Below are 18,075 nucleotides of genomic sequence, written 5' to 3' on the forward strand. Positions count from 1 at the left end.
GGGCTGTGTAGACTGAGACTGATGAGGATTTGCTTACAAGTCATCCACCGACTCAACTATCATCTTTGTTAAACAGCAGCTGGCTCTGTGGACCATAGTTTGTTTGTTTTTTCCAGTTTGAGCTCGTCCTTCATCAAAGTTGATCAGATACCTCAGAAATCCTGCTTCTGCTACAGGCTCCAGACATCACCTCACAGCATTCAGAGTTTATCTGAATATTGGATCAAATAAGAGTCTGTTGTAAATTGCGAAGTAGTCTGCGCTGTCCCCAAGGTGGTCATCGGATTAAAGCGCCGATGAATGCCTGATACAACACTTCCACTCTTGCCGACTTTGAATTCTTCCCACAGACTCTCACCCATGGCTAGCGCGCTGCACATCAGCATGGGAACCGAGCATGCAGTTCAGAGTTCGGGATTGTGTCACATTTATTGCCACTGAAAAAGATATCAAAGCTCTGTTGAATGCTGAGCTTGGTGACTCATCAGTACGCCCACAACAGCCACTGCTCCAGAATGCCAAGTGGCACTGGTTGTGATGCTTTTCAGCATTAGTGGAGATCAAACCCAACAAGAGAAATATTTCTTTTTCTCTCTAATGAACTTCACAAACCTCTGAGCAGCCACCCATCTGGTCAATAGAAGTTGAGTCGAGGGGCTCGTAGTTCATCTGCCCTTTGGCCCCTGCCTCCACCCCAACATGTAGAGCCACAGCTGGGCCCTTTGACAGCACACATTTCTCTGCTGCCACTGTTTGCTTCTGACTTACAACACTGTCTCTTCTTTGTAAACCAGTTGGTAGAAACATACTAATACCCACCAAACACACAAATCCTGTCATTTTGTCTTTGAGGTACTTAGATGAATGATGCAACAACAAGAGGGCGGTCTTTGGTATACATGTTACAGATACTGTGATGGATCCTGCACTTGTTTACCTTGTGCTTGTGTGTTTGGTGAGGCCTTTGTACCCTACAGAGCAGATAAAAGCTATGAGCATTTGTTCGGTAGAGTCACACAGAATAGGAAGGCCCACACTGTCTTCTCCAGTCTGAAAATCAGACATGCCATTGCTCCAGATTTTCTCGAAACCAGAGGCATGAGGACCACATCATGAGTTTCTCTTGGTAAGGTGTAAAGTGTTTCAGCTTGTTCTGCTGCTGTAATGAACTGCAAATTGAAGTCATGACGTTGTGACAGTCACACTCTTGAAGGAGAATGTACATTTGGCTTTTTGTCCTAGCTCAACATTTAATCAGAATTTCCTTTTAACAACTCCAAATATTGCTTGAACTAATTTTCTTCAGTCTTGTGTAGTTCATAGCTTCAGACTTGTGTTTGACTACTGGTGAATTATTAGCAGAGCTGTTCAGGTTCCTGTGTAACACGGGCTCATACTGTACTGTGTAATAATGTATGGTGACAACTGAAATCTTTGAAAAGCTGGCTTTTCCTGCTAAACTTGAGCTAAATGGTGCTCCTTTTAGTCACTTTGTAGCTCAGTGTGAGAGCTGAATACAAGTGAAAAAGTTCTTGGTGGCTGGTCTGTCGAGCTGTCCGTTTCACTTCCTCCCACACAACCCAGTTTGGCTGTAACCCTAGCCATTCTAGGAACACACTCAGTGACGTCACAGGCTCTAGTGCAGTGCAGAGGCCTCGGCATTTTCCGAGATCAGGTGTCTGAGCCTTTGTGTGTCTGTTATGAGCCCCACCGGTGCTGCATGGGTTGGGAGTTGCAGCTTCGTTGTTCTGCATGCTGGTCCTTGATCAGGACGCTTGGTCAGCAACCCCAGGGAAAAAAAAAACAGCTGTTAACAGTAACATAGTGCAAAATGAACCTGCTGAAAACCACATTGCTCAAGCTTTGCATCCCCAGCTAGCCTCTTCAGATGCTGACCATGGATGCAAACGCTCAACAAAATAGACATAATGATCCAGGAAATATTTTACCTCCACCTGATAGGCTTTTTTCAGCCACTTAAAGGAGCTGCCAGCAAAATTTAAATGAGTGCCAACCCTCTTCTTTAGTAGAGGTGCTTTTACATCCTTTTTGTTTTGTTTTTTTAACAGTCTTTCAGTTCAAGTATAGGCGTGTTGAGTAACCCTCTAGTTAATACCAGAATTTGAATAAGAGGATGCTTGTATTAGACACTGCAGCTGTGACTGCTGGTAGACACTAGATAACTGTTGTAGTTCTTTTATTGCCAGTGTTGTTTAGTCTGTGTTTGGCTAGTTCTTGAATCAGATAATTGTAACATGTAACCAGATACCCACTAACCTCTTTAACAGCAGTAGGTCTTGATGAAGATGATTTGTAGGCTTGACTCCTCAGGAGAGGGGAATAAATTATTAATTGAGGCTGTCGGGCTCTGACATCCTGTTACTGTTACTGAGTGGGTTATTATGTTACAATCCTGAAGCTGTAACACATCAGTCCAAAATACAGTATCTTTTTAAATAAACCTTTATTTTTAGCACTGCCCTAGAAATGTGGGTGGCTTTGATTGGAAGTGGTTTGTCTGTGTGCCTCACTCAGCATTGTCTGGCACTGATTCTAGAGTTAGCCACATCTCACATCAACACTCCTACACTCGTTCAACATATCTGTCTGGTATGTACTCTTTTTAAAATGTAGCTTTACTTTTCTTATGGAATATAGTAATACTGTAGTGGCTCTGAGCTGTTGTGCTGTTCATTTGCCCTGTCCCTCCTGCGCTAGCTCTCCCACAGCAGCAGCATCATGTTGGCTGCTGCCCTCCTCTTACCTCTCGCTTCCTGACCCTCTCTTGCTGCTTTACCAGTAAAGCCAGGAAATATTCTAAACAAAGGAATTGATCACTAATCGCACTGATTGGACCGATCTGCATTCCCACGTGTGTGTTACGGTATTGCCCTGGACTGAGGGGCCAAATATTCAGTAGTAGAAGAAGTGCTAAGATTGCTTACTTACTGTAATTCAAATTGTTACCTAGGTAAAAGTAGAAAAGTATTAGCATAAAATATACTTAAAGTATCAAAAGTAAAAGTACTGATTATGCAGAATGTCACTATTCACATTAATGTATATCATTATTGGACTATATTTATTGCATACTTCACATTTAATGTTGCAGCTGGTAAAGGTGGAGCTAATGTTAACTAGCTTATATGCTTATACTTTACAGTATGTGAAGTACTTCAAAGTATGACAGTAGCTTGTGAATTTCCCACCAGGGATCAGTAAAGTCTAGTGATTCTACTGTATTTTGTTTAATTAATCTCAGTCTGAAAAGTAACTAGAGTAAAAGGTACAATATAGTGAAGTCGAAGTATGAAGTAGCAGAAAATGAAAATACTCCTAAAGTACAGGTACCTCAAAATTGTATTAAATTACAGCACAAACATTCAGCATTAGAGTTTATGAGCTAGCATTAGCTTTATCCACTTGCACAACAGTCCGTCTACATCCATGCTGTCTACAGCGTGCTGACCTCAGCAGCAGTTGTGCTCTAACGTTAGCTTAGCTAGGCTTACTAGCTTGCAAGTAACGTAATAGGAGAGTGGGATCGCTGGGATTGACAACGTTGTGTTAAAAAAACAAACAAACATGGAGAGGAGGAGCTGTTCACAGACATCCGTCAGCATGTGTTTGCACGTGTGAGTGTGTGTGTGTGTGTGAGTGAGAAACAGAGCAGGGTACAGAGAGACTGAGCGAGTGCATGCACTACATTGAATTGATTTGGACTGAATTGAGTTAATCCATTTTAAATCAATATCTGGCAGTAGGTGATGATATTGTGGCAGCCTGCCACAAATAAATCAGTGTGTAGGAAGCACTGATCTTCTAGTAGGTAGAAGACAATTTACACTGTGTATTAGGATCATACACCGATTGTTTAGCCAGAAAAAGGGTCTGGACAAGACATTCAGGCAAGTTTTAGTACATTTTTCTAAAGGATGTAAATACTTTTGTCTGTTAGCTATGTGTTCTTGATTAGTGTCAGGTGAAGAGAGACATTTGAATTAAGTTGTGATAAATTATTGAACCATATGCTGGTAGTGGATTTCATGACAAAAATATCTGTATACAGCCAACGCAGTGTTAACAGTACATCCGACCTCTTACGTCGCCACAGGTTGCTGGAGACAGACAGCAAGTCGCTGCGCTCCATGAATGGGTCCAGGCGGAACAGTGGCTCCTCCCTGGTGTCCAGCTCCTCTGCCTCCTCCAACCTCTCCCACCTGGAGGAGGACTCTTGGATCCTCTGGGGACGAATCGTCAATGAGTGGGAGGAGGTGCGCAAGAAGAAGGAGAAGCAGCTCAAGGTGAGGCTCTTGCACATGACTTCCTGTGAAGTGACAGCAGAGTCTTGTGCAAACCTGCTTAAGAGCTCACTGAAACAAGACTGCATTAAGAGCTCACTGAGACACTTTGGTCCCAGCTGAAGAGTAGGTTAAGAGAGTAAATCTGTAATTTTGTAAATGTGCTTTGTGGACATTCATGTTTGATAATAACCTGTTTGACTAGATGATGTTGTTTCTGCATGGAAATGGATTGACATTTTATATGAAGGTTAACAAACAGGCTGCACAGCCTTTCTTGTGATACCCAAGAGGTTCATGGGCCTTTGTATCGAGCACTGACCTGAATTCTACACTAGCCTTATCTGAATGTTTGTTTGGTCCAGAAATACTTTCCAAGGCTCTCTGTGTCCCAGGTGACCCTGTGGTGTTGCCCTTGAACTTGTTATTTTAGTTCTTGACATCTGAAGCTAAATTTAGGTGGCTTGTTTCTACGGTTACTCTCTGAGGTCTCTGGGTCAGTGGTAGGCTGATTTAAACTGCACATGTACAGTGGGAATAGTGTAAAGACAGTAACCACAAAAACAGAAGGCAGTGTTCAGTCCTGTGTTTGACCACCTGAAGGTTCCTGATGTTAAACTGCGTGCAGCTAAGAAAGTTAAGGTGTTCTTTCTACTGCTGCATGTTCATTGCAAAGACGTTTAATGGCATTGATATGAGAGGTTTATGTTGGCTGTGTCATTAATGTCATGTCTCCTGAAACCTGCCTGAACCATTGAACTAAAACTGGAATTCTTCTTTTGGCCCATTTAGTTTTCAGCATTGAAAGTGCTGCCCAACAGTTGTGCAGTGATAGTGACATTCGTGCTCAGCACCCATGACTGTGTCTCTCTTTGAACCCCGCTGGTTTTATTCATATACAAAAATGTGTAGACATGGAGCTGCTGTTCCAGGAAGCTGTTGATGAAAATAGCCATATGCAAATGGGACTGACAGGCCCACAGCAGGGGCAGGGTGTTTACTTGGCACTGCATGTGTGAATGGGGAAGTTTTGCAAAGGTTATGTGAGTATGCATGGGGTGCATCTATGTAACTTACCAGAAGTAGTAATGACCAGATGTGTGCAACTAGCCTGGGATATTAATCATATCTGCTGAGGCGTCCGCATTGTTTTTCCTCCCGGTCTACAGATAAACCAGTTTCTGTTGCATGAAGGAAGGAGCCTTTAGTTTTCTGTGCTTGTCAGCAAAACCACAAATGTTCATATTTCATCAACACCTACCACTGTTACAGAGAACTTTGTCCAGTATTATTGGGAACAGAAACCAAGGCTAGTTGTAGTGGTGTGACTCAGATGGCGGCCTTTGTCCACACACAGTCAAGATACTGTATTAGACGGTGCATTGTTACAGTACAACGCCTGGTTTGTCTTGTCTAACCTCTGAGAGGGCAGCAGGATCCCCTGCTGAAAGCCTGCGTTGGTGGACCTCTGCTCCAGATGCACCCTGCACTGGCCAGATGCATGCACACATGTGCGCGGCCATGCACACTCCTATCACAGCGGGAACAACCAGTGTTCCCTGTCAGCACAGGAAATTGCTTAATCAAATTGTGTCAGCAGCGATATAAGGAAACAAATCGCACGAGTGCCTCCCTGACAAAACAATATTTTGCAGTGGAAATGTATGATCATGAGATGCACACTGTGCTGAAATAGGAAAATAAATACTAGAGCTCAAAGCATGCCCATGGCTGTATCGTGTTGTAGGAAATGCAAGTGTTTCCTCTTTTTCTTGACACCAGACACGTCTGTTTTGTTCTACTCCTACATGTTCTGTTGTCCCCATTGTCCGTACACCGTTTTTGTTGTTCACGTTCAGAAATGAACAGTGACAGTTTCATTGAAATCCCTCATTAATGCCTTTAAAACACAGATAAATTCATTTCAGCTTCACAGAGCATCTTTTGTTTTTCCACAGGATCTTGTCAGAAAAGGGATTCCTCACCACTTTCGGGCCATCGTGTGGCAGCTGCTGTGCAACGCCCAAAATATGCCCATCAAAGATCAGTACTCAGAACTCCTGAAGATGACGTCACCCTGTGAGAAGCTGATCCGCAGAGACATCGCCCGCACTTATCCCGAACACGAATTCTTCAAGGAGAAGGACAGCTTGGGCCAGGAGGTGCTTTTCAATGTGATGAAGGTAAACCTGCGTTTGTGTCTGAAGAACATGACTGCATGTATAATCATGTACACAGATAATGCAAAGAGGTATTTTTTGTTAACAGTAGTTTCAGGGTAAAACCTGTAAGAAGAGTAAATCTGCAGTGGACCCATGTAGAAACTAGAGATGCACCGATCGGTCGGCGGAGTTGGGAAATGGCTGGTTTTCAGTGTGATCGGCCGTTCACGCTGTGGTTTCCGACTCTGTGCCAATCAGATTTAGAGCTGGGACTGTTTATGTCATGCACACAGTGACACAGACCCAAACCATAGCGTATGTGTGTTGGGGTGGAGTGGGGGGATCAGAACCATCCAAGAAAATTGCGATTGGTGCATCTCTAGTAGAAACGTTTATTCTTCTGACTGTCAGTGAGACTCATCCAAAGCTAATTCTTCTGATCCCAGGCATATTCTCTGGTGGACCGTGAGGTCGGCTATTGTCAAGGGAGTGCGTTCATTGTAGGACTGCTACTCATGCAGGTAGCCGTCTTCACCACATGTCAGCGAGCAGTTTGACTGAATAACAGACCGATTTCGAGGTTTGATCTCATCCTTCTGTTTGTCTAGATGCCAGAGGAAGAGGCTTTCTGTGTGTTCGTGAAGTTGATGCAAGATTACAGATTACGAGAGCTCTTCAAACCCAGTATGGCTGAGCTGGGACTCTGCATGTACCAGTTTGAGTACATGATCCAGGTAGACTTTGTACTCCTCTTGTGCTTTTTCTGTCTGACACCTGTATATTTAACAGTTTGACATAATGTAGTCGTGCAGGGGTAATGGTGTCTGATTGTTCCCTGACAGGAACAACTCCCAGAGTTGCATATGCATTTCCAGGCCCAGAGCTTTCACACCTCCATGTATGCCTCTTCTTGGTTCCTCACCATCTTCCTCACCTCCTTCCCTCTGCCCGTTGCCACAAGGATCTTCGATATCTTCATGTGCGAGGTCAGTTGATAGGAGCTGTGGCTGTTCTAAGGAGTTATCAGCTGCTTTGAATGCCATCCTTTGTCTACTTACATGTACTGTATCAGCCTATAAAGAATTTGTCTCGGTGTAATTGCCAATCTATGTATTTATCTTACAGTGTACATCTGAATTCACTCCCTGTATTTGACTCTTGAACCTTTATTCTTTTGCTTGTTTCTAATGTTTGTGACTTAATAGTTGAACCTTCCCTGTTGTTGTCCTTACTCCACGTCACTGTGACTAATGGTGTCTAAAATGCACAAATCAAAAAGAAAGAAGAATAAAACCTTAATTTTGCCAGATGGAAGGTTTTCTCCTTTCTTCTCCTGCTTAGAAAAATGACCTCATATAAATTACACATGGCATGAAGCTGAGCAACATGGAAAGGTTATCCATTAGCACCACCTGTTGGAGAAACCAAACTGTAGTCCACATTTCACAGCACGCTGGCTGTCACATCAGTGCTTTCACTAAACAGTTCTCCAGTGATCACTGGTGATCTCTGTCCTCAGGGTCTGGAGATAGTGTTCCGTGTGGGACTGGCCATCCTTCAGATGAACCAGGCTGAGCTCATCCAGCTCGACATGGAGGGAATGTTACAGGTACCGTTCACCATAATCTCTACAGAGCCTGTGATTCAAGCACCTCTGAGTTGTGGTGCCAAATGTGCAGTGTCCTCAAGGGATGAACCTCCGCCACAGCCACTAATGATACACATGTCCTCCCACTGTGTACCAGTGCACATGTCGAGGTTTGAAGCGGTGCTTTGAGGTCAGAGAAATGCCTGAGCGAGACAGCGGAGCGTGTATTTGTTTGAAAGTAGCTGGTTTATTGGTGTGTGGCACTCACCCTGCCTCCGTTTCCACACTGTGCTTCAGCACTTTCAGAAGGTCATCCCACACCAGCTGGACAGCGGACCAGATAAGGTCATCCAGGCTGCTTATCAAGTGAAGTACAATGCCAAGAAGATGAAAAAGTAAGCACAGCTGTCATGTTTTCTTTGGGAACCTCAGTGCAACTCTCACGTTCCCCTCACATACTGTACTTCTGTAACATTTACCTTTCGCTAACTATTTCATAACTTTATATTCAGTTTTCAGCTCTGACTACATTCAGTTGGCAACGGCAGTTTTGCAGTGTCCAGATTTGAGATTCATAAGGTTTTAGCTGGCTTGGCTTTTTTCAGATGCTGATATTCTTAATTGAGGCTACGAAATCTATAAATGATGTACTTATCTTGTTATGTTTAGAATACTGTGTTTCTTGTTGAGCAATCCTATATCTTATAGAGCCATAATTTCCAGGGCAGTTCACCAGAAACAACTGTGTAATATAGTACTAATTATGGAAAAAAATTATTTGGAAAGAAAAGCTTTGTTTAAATTCAAGTAAAGATTATTAGTACAGTTATTCTTTACGTGTTGAACTCTGTGTTTACCAGTAGAGAGACAAACTAGATTTTTGTGAGCCTCTCCAGGTCATGCTAGCGTTTAAAGGGACTGAATTAAAGCAGCAGCAGTATGCTGCTATGTTCTAAAATTTCTAAGTTGAACTATGCTTCAAAACACATTTTAATGTGGAGAGCTGCTCCGGGCTGTCGGTCGATACTCGGAATGCCTTTTTGGTCTGCTGCTCTTCTTGTCATTGTGGCTGACTCACAGGCTAACAGGCTCCTGTTTCCTGCATTAGCTTAGACACAGAGCACAACGCGGATGTAGGTGAGGGGCTGGGAGGAGCATTGGCAGAGCAGGGAAGGGCAGGGGAGGGAGGAGCCCAGTGGGTTGTTGTACAGCCTCATGCCTGCGCTAGCTTAATTCCCACAACTCGCATATTGTAGATTGAAGTGAAGGTTTACCAGATGAACACAGTTTCTGGTTTCCCTAAAAATTGTACTGCAATATATTGGTCTTTTCAGGATTTTTTAAAAGAATTATTTGGAAAGCCCTAGAGATGAAAGCAAGCTTTTCTATTTTAATCATTTAAAAAATATTCATCCTTGTTTTTATTGCAGCTGTTTTCTTCAGTCCTCCAGCCCACACTAAACAAATTGTCTTCACACTAATGGGGTCTTCTTGATACATTTTTTTTTCCCAGGTTAGAGAAAGAATACACTACAATCAAAACTAAAGAGATGGAGGAACAGGTGGAGATCAAGGTGAGGAGAGGGAGTTAAATCTGAACTGTGATACAGGATTGTCCAGAAAGCTCAGCCATGCCAAATATATGATCCATTCTGTGTCACTTGAATTTGACATTTCTTGTTCTGCAGAGGCTACGCACGGAGAACAGGCTCCTGAAGCAGAGGATAGACACACTAGAGAAAGTGAGTGCAGCAGTATTTGTCACAAGTGCTCCGTCACTACACACACCAGTCAGACAGTGCTCACTGCTCATCGGCATCACATTAACCCTTCCAGCTGTGTATGGCCATGCATCATACATCACCTCCTAGTGATGGAGTCTGGTCTTTCACTAACTGGGCTGTGTTCGTTGAAGGGTGTTCATTTACATGATAAAAGATTGTTGCCTGGCACAGTATGGTGACTTGTCAGAAACAAGTTGGATTTGTACTTGAAGTTGTCTTGGTGGCTTGTGTGTGGCTCAAATAACTTCATGTGGTGAATTAAAAATTCACCAGACACAACTAACCGCAGCAGAGATTGTTAACAAGCCTGTTTGGAATGTGACAGCAGCTGCTTGATGCTGTCTACGTTGATATGAAGCACTGCATGCCAAGTTGCACAGTTTGTTTTTGTGTCTCTATGAACGGCCACTACCACTGCCAGGTAAAGGCACCATGCATGAGGTCTGCTGTGGAAAGCGAGGGTGTCTGCTGCGCCAAATTAGCGTGGCGAGAGGAACACTGTGGCCTGAAGAAGTCTGTTATTTAAAACCACCCCGAGACTGCTGCCCTCTGATGTATCTCTGTCATGTAACTCCCATTCAGAAGCTTGGAAGTACCACAGCAAAGCCCCGAGCTTCTGTTCATAGCTCCTTAGTGCTGTTAATGTGCTGCTCTTGTACCATACTTCATTCTCAGCTTTAAGTAGAGTTGCCTGTGCTTCTTCCTGTCACTGTGTTATCAGCACCGCCTAGCTCTTCACTTTGTCACCAGCTCATTTGCACCTTTTTTACAACCCCTGCATGCAGTGTTCCTTTTCTACCTCTGAATGTAAGCATCAGTCTGTAAACAAATATTTCTGGAGGGAAAATGAACATTGCATTCCTCTTCTGAAACAATCGGTTGTTCTTTTGTGTGCTTTAAACTGTCCTCTGGATTGTCTCTCTCTTTCCTGTCTCCTGTTGATATTTCTGTTTTGTAGGAAAGTGCTTCCTTGGCAGATAGATTGATCCAGGTACACTGCTCATTTTCTCTTTACCTTTTATTACACATGTTGCACCTTCCTTCTTTCTGTCTCTTAAGCATCGCATGCTTGTGATTAGCACAATGGGCACAGTAAATTCCAGGGGCTAGACAACAAATGTACTAATGATTCTCTGATTAGACCCAACTAAACCTGATTATGGTTAGTGATTACAGTATTTAATATGTGCATGGGATACCACAATGTGACATGTCAAACTTCACAAATCATGTTGAAGGTAGCTAAGGAATTAAAATTGAAATCATAGGTTGCTAGATTTAAAATAAGCATGTCCTTACAAAACCCAATCCCTCACCCTCTCTGATTTGCCCACCCATCCGCCCTCTCGTTTCACTTCTTGTCCTGCTCACTTCACTGCTCCTCGGGTGGTTTTGTCCCAAGGGACAAGTGACTCGAGCTCAGGAGGCAGAGGAGAACTACCTGGTCAAGCGGGAGCTGGCCACAGTCAAACAGCAGAGCGAGGAGGCCAGTGCTCAGCTGGAGCAGGCCAAGAAAACCATCAGGCAGCTCCAGCAGCAGCAGCCACAATCGGTAAGGAGGTGCCACAGAGTCTCTAGCAGGCAGGATGCACTGGCTCAGCTCCTGGTCAGTCTGTGACACTGAGACACATGTGTTTGCGTTGTGCAGTGCTGAAAGCTCAGGCAGTTTAGGATTACATGGTGTGCTAGAAGTGACACATGAAGTGACACCTGGTCCAGTAAGAATGTAATTTCACATTGTCACAGTCATATGTCTGCCAAGCTCAGCATATCGCCTAGCAACAAAGATCAGGCATCAGCGGTGCAGGGCTTTTCTCACTTTGCACATCCGTTTTGCATAATGAGCTGTCGTGGCATGCATGATTTCAAAATGGTACATGGAGATCTACACAGTTCTGCCAGCGTTTACAGTATTGTGCATTCTCAGAAATGCTTACATGAATATGGAAGCAGCTGTCTGACAGGCTGGTCGATTTCACACATGGCACCCTGTTCACAGAATCCTCCCCCTGCATTTCTATTGACATGACATTCTTAATTATTGATTGTTGGATTCCAGTTGAAAATGTGCGAGCATCACCCTGTTTTACATAACTTGCTATCCTGCTTCACAAAGAGCAATCATGGATAATTTATGTGAAAGGCAAAATGGTTCGTGGCTGAAATTAGGGTTCTTTGTAGTAGAATGACTAGAGGCATGTTTCTTTCAGAAGAATACAGTACATATGGTATAAGCTGAGGCTATTTAATAGGCTGGAATTATTTTGGGGCCCTGGTTCACATTACTGCAAGTTGGATATTTTTCATGAGATGCCATTGTTGTGGACACACGGGTACCAGTATTTGTAGTTCTGCTTTGCAGTCTCTGCTCACTCGCCTGTCTTGGTGGTTGTAGAAGGGAGCCCCTCGGTACTCTGAGGAGTCTGTTCTGCAGCTGGAGAGAGAGCTTGTACAGGCGCGACTGAAGGAGGCCGAGTCCCAGTGTGCACTCAAGGAAATGCAAGACAAGATCCTTGATATAGAAAAGGTGAGTTGCCACAATATTGTTCTGTGATCTAATTACATCGTTGTCCACCTATTGCTAGTTACCTTGTTTTCCCCACACACCCTCCTTTAGAGGAACACAGCACTACCAGATGACACCAATGTGGCACGACTACAAGAGGAGCTGATTGGGGTGAAGCTGAGGGAGGTGGAGGCTGTGACTGGCTTGAAAGAGCTGAGACAACAGGTCAGAGACCTGGAGGAGCACTGGCAGGTAGGCACCAATATTACAGAACAAGACTATTTGATCAACACAATTTTCAAAGTGCAAAATGCCAACATTTATGAACTGGAAAAGAAAAAAGGAAAGTTTTTTTATGGCAGTTTATTTGTTCAGTGAGTCTGTGACACCTTTCCTCAGCGTCACCTGGCACGCACTGCTGGTCGCTGGAAGGACAGCCCCAAAAAGAATACCTTGAGTGAGCTGCAGGATGAGCTGATGAGTGTGAGACTGCGTGAGGCCGAGGCCCAGGCAGAGCTCCGAGAGACACGGCAGAGGATGCTGGAGCTGGAGACACAGGTCAGAGGTCACAGCAGCCTTTTCAGAGTCCTGTACCGGGTCGGGTACCTGCGGATAGCCTACGAGTATTGGCAAAAAACAATGTGTAAAATGTAAAGAATGTGTTTATATTAATTCATGGATATGGGATATGGGACTACATGTGGGCAGGTAGCGTGTGAAACAAATTAAAAAAAAAATAAATAAAGGTGCAGCTTCTTTTAAACATCTAATCCAGCATCATTTTATCAAGGCTAAATAACTGATACATTTATTGTGAAGGCCTGTGACACAACCTTTGATCCCTCAACTCACATCCAGCTAATAGGACGTCACTCAGACAGCAACATAGGCGCCAATGTGTCAAACCGGATAACCTCAAAGCAAAAATTGTCAGTGGTGAATACAAAATTATAATCACAAGCAGCAGGCTATGCACCTTATCACTAAAGGAGCAGCTGCAGCGCCCAGGTGCTGTGTCCATCGCCAGAGGCTTTTCCAAGAACACTTTTCTCAAGCACCTTAAAGTTAAGTGACTGTGTAGCCTAAATCCTATTTTAATTACGGGTCAGGTCGCGGCTCTTATTTTATTGGGTTGGATCGGGTTCGGATTTCATTTAGAAATAACTCCTGGTAACGGGTTGGGTCCAATACAGAGCTTTTCAGGTGCTGGTTTTCAAAATTGGACCCATGCAGGACCACATTTAATCTGATCCAGCTCAGTGATCGGTTTGGTTAATGTTATGTCCTGCTTTTTCAGTGTCTTAGAATTTATATCCTTATAATTCAATTAATAACAGAGAATTAAAGGTATATTTTAGTATGTACTGTCAGATGAGCAGCAAATTAGTTGTGTGAATTCTCTACCTGTACTGTCACACAGCAGCCTTCAGAGGGCAGCAGTCATCTGCTGTACTACTCAGGAACTTAAGTGTGAAACAGTTCGGCCGCCACTTTTCTCGTTTGGATTTGTTTGACATTTTTGGATATGTCATATAAAAAAAATAAATAAAAATCTTAAAACTTGTTAAATGTTTTTGCTCACACAGAATCAGATTCACAGTAACCAGCTGCGGCGGGCTGAGCAGGAGAGTCGCTGTCTCCAGGAGCGCATGCAGACACTAACGGTGCAAAATAAAGATCTGAATGTGCAACTGCAAGGGATCAAGCGGAGGCAAGCTGAGATTGAATGCAAGGTACATGTCTGTTGCTGATCTGCACCACTTAACACTACACACACACACACAGGGAAAAACAACCACTGGCCTGTTGTGGTGTACTCTATGGAGAATAATTCCAGGAAGGTTGTTTGAACTATAAACACTTTTTAACATGAACATCTGGACAGTTAGAAAAATAAGACAAGTTGTGTTAATTTCGCTTTGAGGCTTGAGTGTTTTATTTGGTTTTATACATTTACAGTATCTTGATATTAAATAAGTTCAGTCTGGTCTGTTCGGTATCCAGAAGGAGGAAATCACCTGCTCTGATAGTATCAGAGTGCGGCTGGGTATGCTGATGCTGCTAGATCTGTGTTGGTACTCCCTGTCTGTTAGGAATTTCCCCCTGCAACACTGACACCAACACACAAACAGAAAATACACAAATGTTGAACAGTAACAGAGGACATTGAGCCTCACTTGGGCTTGCTTATAACTGTTGTTGAAATATGATTGGCTTCCTTTGCTGAGAGTTTTGTCCTCTTGGTTCGTCTGCAGAATAAGGAAGAGGTGATGGCAGTGAGGCTGAGGGAGGCTGACAACATTGCTGCCATGGCTGAACTCCAGCAACAGATCTCAGAGCTTGAGATTCAGGTAAAGTCCCAACACTCCCCCTGTCTGTCAACACCACCGAGTCTCGAGACAAGACCAAAGTCCTGAACTTTGTTTCAGTCATCATTCACTAATCACCAACTTAGTGCCAGTTCAAACGTTTAGACACAGTAACAAACAGCGTGAGTGTAGTACAGAAATAATAGTTCAAAAAAGTTACATTATTATTTTAAAATAACAACCTTCAGCAGCATTATAGAAAATTTGACTCTAGCTTTGAATTTCTTATTGAATTTAAATTCAGATTTCAACATTTGTATCAAAAGTTCAAAACAAAGATTTAATTGAGATGTATTAGAGAGGCTATTAAAGACGCATCTGATGCATTAAAACCACTGTGTTCTACTAGACTAGTAAACTGAAATCCAGGAGGTCCTGATTCACAAACCCATGTCTGTGAGCTTAAAACGCTGATAAGACATCACACTATTGATGCCTTTGAATTAGGCACAGTATGATGCAGGAGTGTTCATCCACCATGTAATGTAAGATACATCACAGTTAAACAGGGCCCACATTAACACTGTGTAGTTAAAGAGATGTGAACATGAAAAGAAAATACATATTGTTTAAAACTATTTGCTGGTATTTTTTTGTTATTGCACATGTCAGTAGCTAGCAGATGGTCCCTGGCTTCACCACACTGATGCACCAACAGGTGCACGCACATCTGCATGCACATCTGCAGGTTCCGCCTGGTTGGATGCTTATTTCTAATGAAAGCAGAAGGTTTAACAGATTCTTCATCCATCTGGTAAAGATTTGGATGTCGGATACTGTGTGGACACCATTTGCAAACATTTGAAGTTTATGATTCTGGTGGATTTGACACATACCATGTTTTGGAGACAAAATTGTTTTTTTTAAGTGTTTTTTTTAATCCTTTGCATCCTTCTTAATGTCCTAGACTGTGTTTTATCAGTATGGAGGGGTTTAAAGATGGTCAGCCTGCAGGTTGTGGTGCCACTTGGTGCTGCTTGTCTTTAGTAAAATACTTCAGGCAAAAGCTACGGTTTTCCAGCCAGCTTCTTTTGATTGTGGCAGGGTTTGCTGTCTCACGGGGGTGAGTTTTAAAGACTGTGTCTGTGTCGCAACAATGAAAAAATGAGAGAGAGAGAGACGTAGTCCCTAAGTTGTCTGGCATCTTGTTCAGGCGCACAACAGCTATGTTTTTCTGATTATAAATATTAGATTGTTGTATTATTATTATTATTATTATTATTATATATGTTGGCCAGCGTGTGCCAGAAAATAAATCACCACCATTACTAAACTGTCATCCCCTGTTCCCAGTGAGCACTGGCCCACTGCACTGACTGCAGTGGTCCCCATAGCCTGCCACAGCCTACTGTTTATAGTTTGATAAACGGCCATTGGAGAAATGTGTCATTTAAAATGACAAAAGACAGAAGTGTGTTCACCTGAATGGTTTCATGTCTGAATGTGATAATGTGCTGGTTAGATTGAGGGAGAGGTGCATCTCACAAAGGGCTAAAGTCAAAGTCACTGGCATCTGGTTGAGTTGCAAGTCTTTTGATTTTATCAAGTCGAGTCTGGAGTCAGATTTATGACCCACCACCGTCCAAGCCACGGCAGTCGACTTCCCACCTCTGGTTTGTAACATCACACTCCTGCCTCTGCATCGAGTGCTGGATGACAGCAAATAGTCCTGTTCAATTACTGTAGTAATCCATATTATAGCTCGACTAATTAAATAGAAACAACAGTCCATTATCACTTTAACACTTGAAGATCAGTCAGTCCAGAAACAAAAACCACCAAATACTGTGATGAACCTGACCACCCCTAGAAAGCAGGAGCAGGAGTTGCTACTGAGTTCGTTAGAATTACAAGTGTCAGGAGTTGCCAAATACCTGCTCTCAGTTTGGAGCCTACATCAGTGGTTTTGTTCAAGTAGCAGATGCATCTCAGCATTTGGAGTCTGTAAGAGTCATGCCTTCATGGTTGAACTGCTGCAAAGAAACCACTGAGGTAGAGCATTAAGAAGAGGAGAACTGTCTAAGTCAAGAAATGCAAGGAATGGAGATCAGACCAGTAGAAATCTCTACTTTGGTCTGAGTCTAAATGTGTGATTTTTGGTTCCAGTTGCTGTGTCTTTGTGAGACAAAGCTGGTGAACAGATGTATCTACAGTACATGTGTGGTGACTGTGAAGCATGGAGGAGGAGTTGTGATGGTGTGGGGGTGTGTTGCCAGTGACGCAGTCAAAATTTTATGTAGAATTCAAGACACTTTTACCAGCATGGCTACTACAGCATTCTGCAGAAACATCTCGCTTGTGCTTAGTGCCGTGGTTCTCAAAGTGTGGGGTGCGCCCCACTAGTGGGGAATAAAGACATGACAGGTGGAGCACAATGAATGGAGAAAATTAGAAATGGGTCATTAATACAAGTAAATTAAAATAACATCAGTTCAGGGCCTGGGAGAAAAAAGTGGAACCATAGTGCAGCAATAACGGTTTAACGTCGACATGTTAACTGCAGCGCAACAATATAAGGAAACGTTCACACAGAGGGCCAATAGTGTACGTAGTGGGCATAATAACGTAAATGGATAAACTTGTTACATCGACCACAAAAAAGCATACGATTCACCGCAAGCAGACAAAGAAACAACAAGCAGTAGCCTTATCAACCAAAGAGCCAGCTGAGAAGAAAATATGATGAAGCCTATTGTGAGCGAGGAAAACTCCAAATGTCTATGGCACTGGTCAGTCCTTATAACACTATGGTCACCTCGGTGTGTCGGCCAGAACACCACTTAAGGCCCATACATTCCCAGAATGAATCAGGTGCTTGAAGTTGCAGTTAATGATCCTTTAATCCAATTTCTCATACAAAGATTACATGTGGGTGTGGTTTTCCTGCAAATAATATAGGTACAAATACAATGAATAAGGATTTAAGATATATGCACCTTATAAGCACATTACCGTATGCATAAGTATAATACATATTAACGTAGGGCTGGATGAGCAAAGTATACAGAGATCTGTTATTTATAAACTAATTCGAAATTAAGTTACCACACATGCTTAAGGAACACATCCTGTATCAGTTACAAACAAACCAAATGCTGTTATTGTGAAGGTCTAACCCGATATACCACCCCCGGTGGAGTCACAACCCCCGTTTAGCGGTATATGTGATGAACCCGTCTTTAGCGTCGTAACATACAATATATATTCACAGAAACACCATGCAGTTTATAGACACTGGTAACTTAAACAGTGAAACTGTAAACGCACTATGAACCGTGCACAAGAGAAAACAGATCCTAGGTCGAGCCAAATCATTCAACTAAGGCATACATGAAACGAAAGGATGTGCATAGCGAGAATAACAA

The 18,075-nt window shown here is 43.0% G+C and overlaps 1 protein-coding gene across 2 annotated transcripts in view; it reads left to right on the forward strand.

Annotated features, from left to right (window-relative positions):
- Positions 1 to 18,075, forward strand: part of evi5b (ecotropic viral integration site 5b) — a 45,757-nt gene that overhangs the window by 8,923 nt on the left and 18,759 nt on the right. The window contains exons 3-18 of one of the 2 annotated variants that reach the window (XM_020609932.1): positions 4,115 to 4,304; positions 6,260 to 6,484; positions 6,910 to 6,984; positions 7,072 to 7,197; positions 7,306 to 7,449; positions 7,983 to 8,072; positions 8,349 to 8,446; positions 9,565 to 9,625; positions 9,740 to 9,793; positions 10,794 to 10,826; positions 11,238 to 11,387; positions 12,231 to 12,362; positions 12,453 to 12,593; positions 12,741 to 12,899; positions 13,928 to 14,074; positions 14,597 to 14,692. In XM_020609932.1, coding sequence (XP_020465588.1) covers positions 4,115 to 4,304; positions 6,260 to 6,484; positions 6,910 to 6,984; positions 7,072 to 7,197; positions 7,306 to 7,449; positions 7,983 to 8,072; positions 8,349 to 8,446; positions 9,565 to 9,625; positions 9,740 to 9,793; positions 10,794 to 10,826; positions 11,238 to 11,387; positions 12,231 to 12,362; positions 12,453 to 12,593; positions 12,741 to 12,899; positions 13,928 to 14,074; positions 14,597 to 14,692 — 1,921 coding nt within the window. The remainder of the gene's footprint in view (positions 1 to 4,114; positions 4,305 to 6,259; positions 6,485 to 6,909; positions 6,985 to 7,071; positions 7,198 to 7,305; positions 7,450 to 7,982; positions 8,073 to 8,348; positions 8,447 to 9,564; positions 9,626 to 9,739; positions 9,794 to 10,793; positions 10,827 to 11,237; positions 11,388 to 12,230; positions 12,363 to 12,452; positions 12,594 to 12,740; positions 12,900 to 13,927; positions 14,075 to 14,596; positions 14,693 to 18,075) is intronic. The other variant, XM_020609933.1, reaches the window with a different exon arrangement.

This window comes from Monopterus albus, unplaced genomic scaffold, assembly GCF_001952655.1.
Source record: "Monopterus albus unplaced genomic scaffold, M_albus_1.0 scaffold103.1, whole genome shotgun sequence".
In the NCBI taxonomy this organism is placed as follows: domain Eukaryota; kingdom Metazoa; phylum Chordata; class Actinopteri; order Synbranchiformes; family Synbranchidae; genus Monopterus; species Monopterus albus.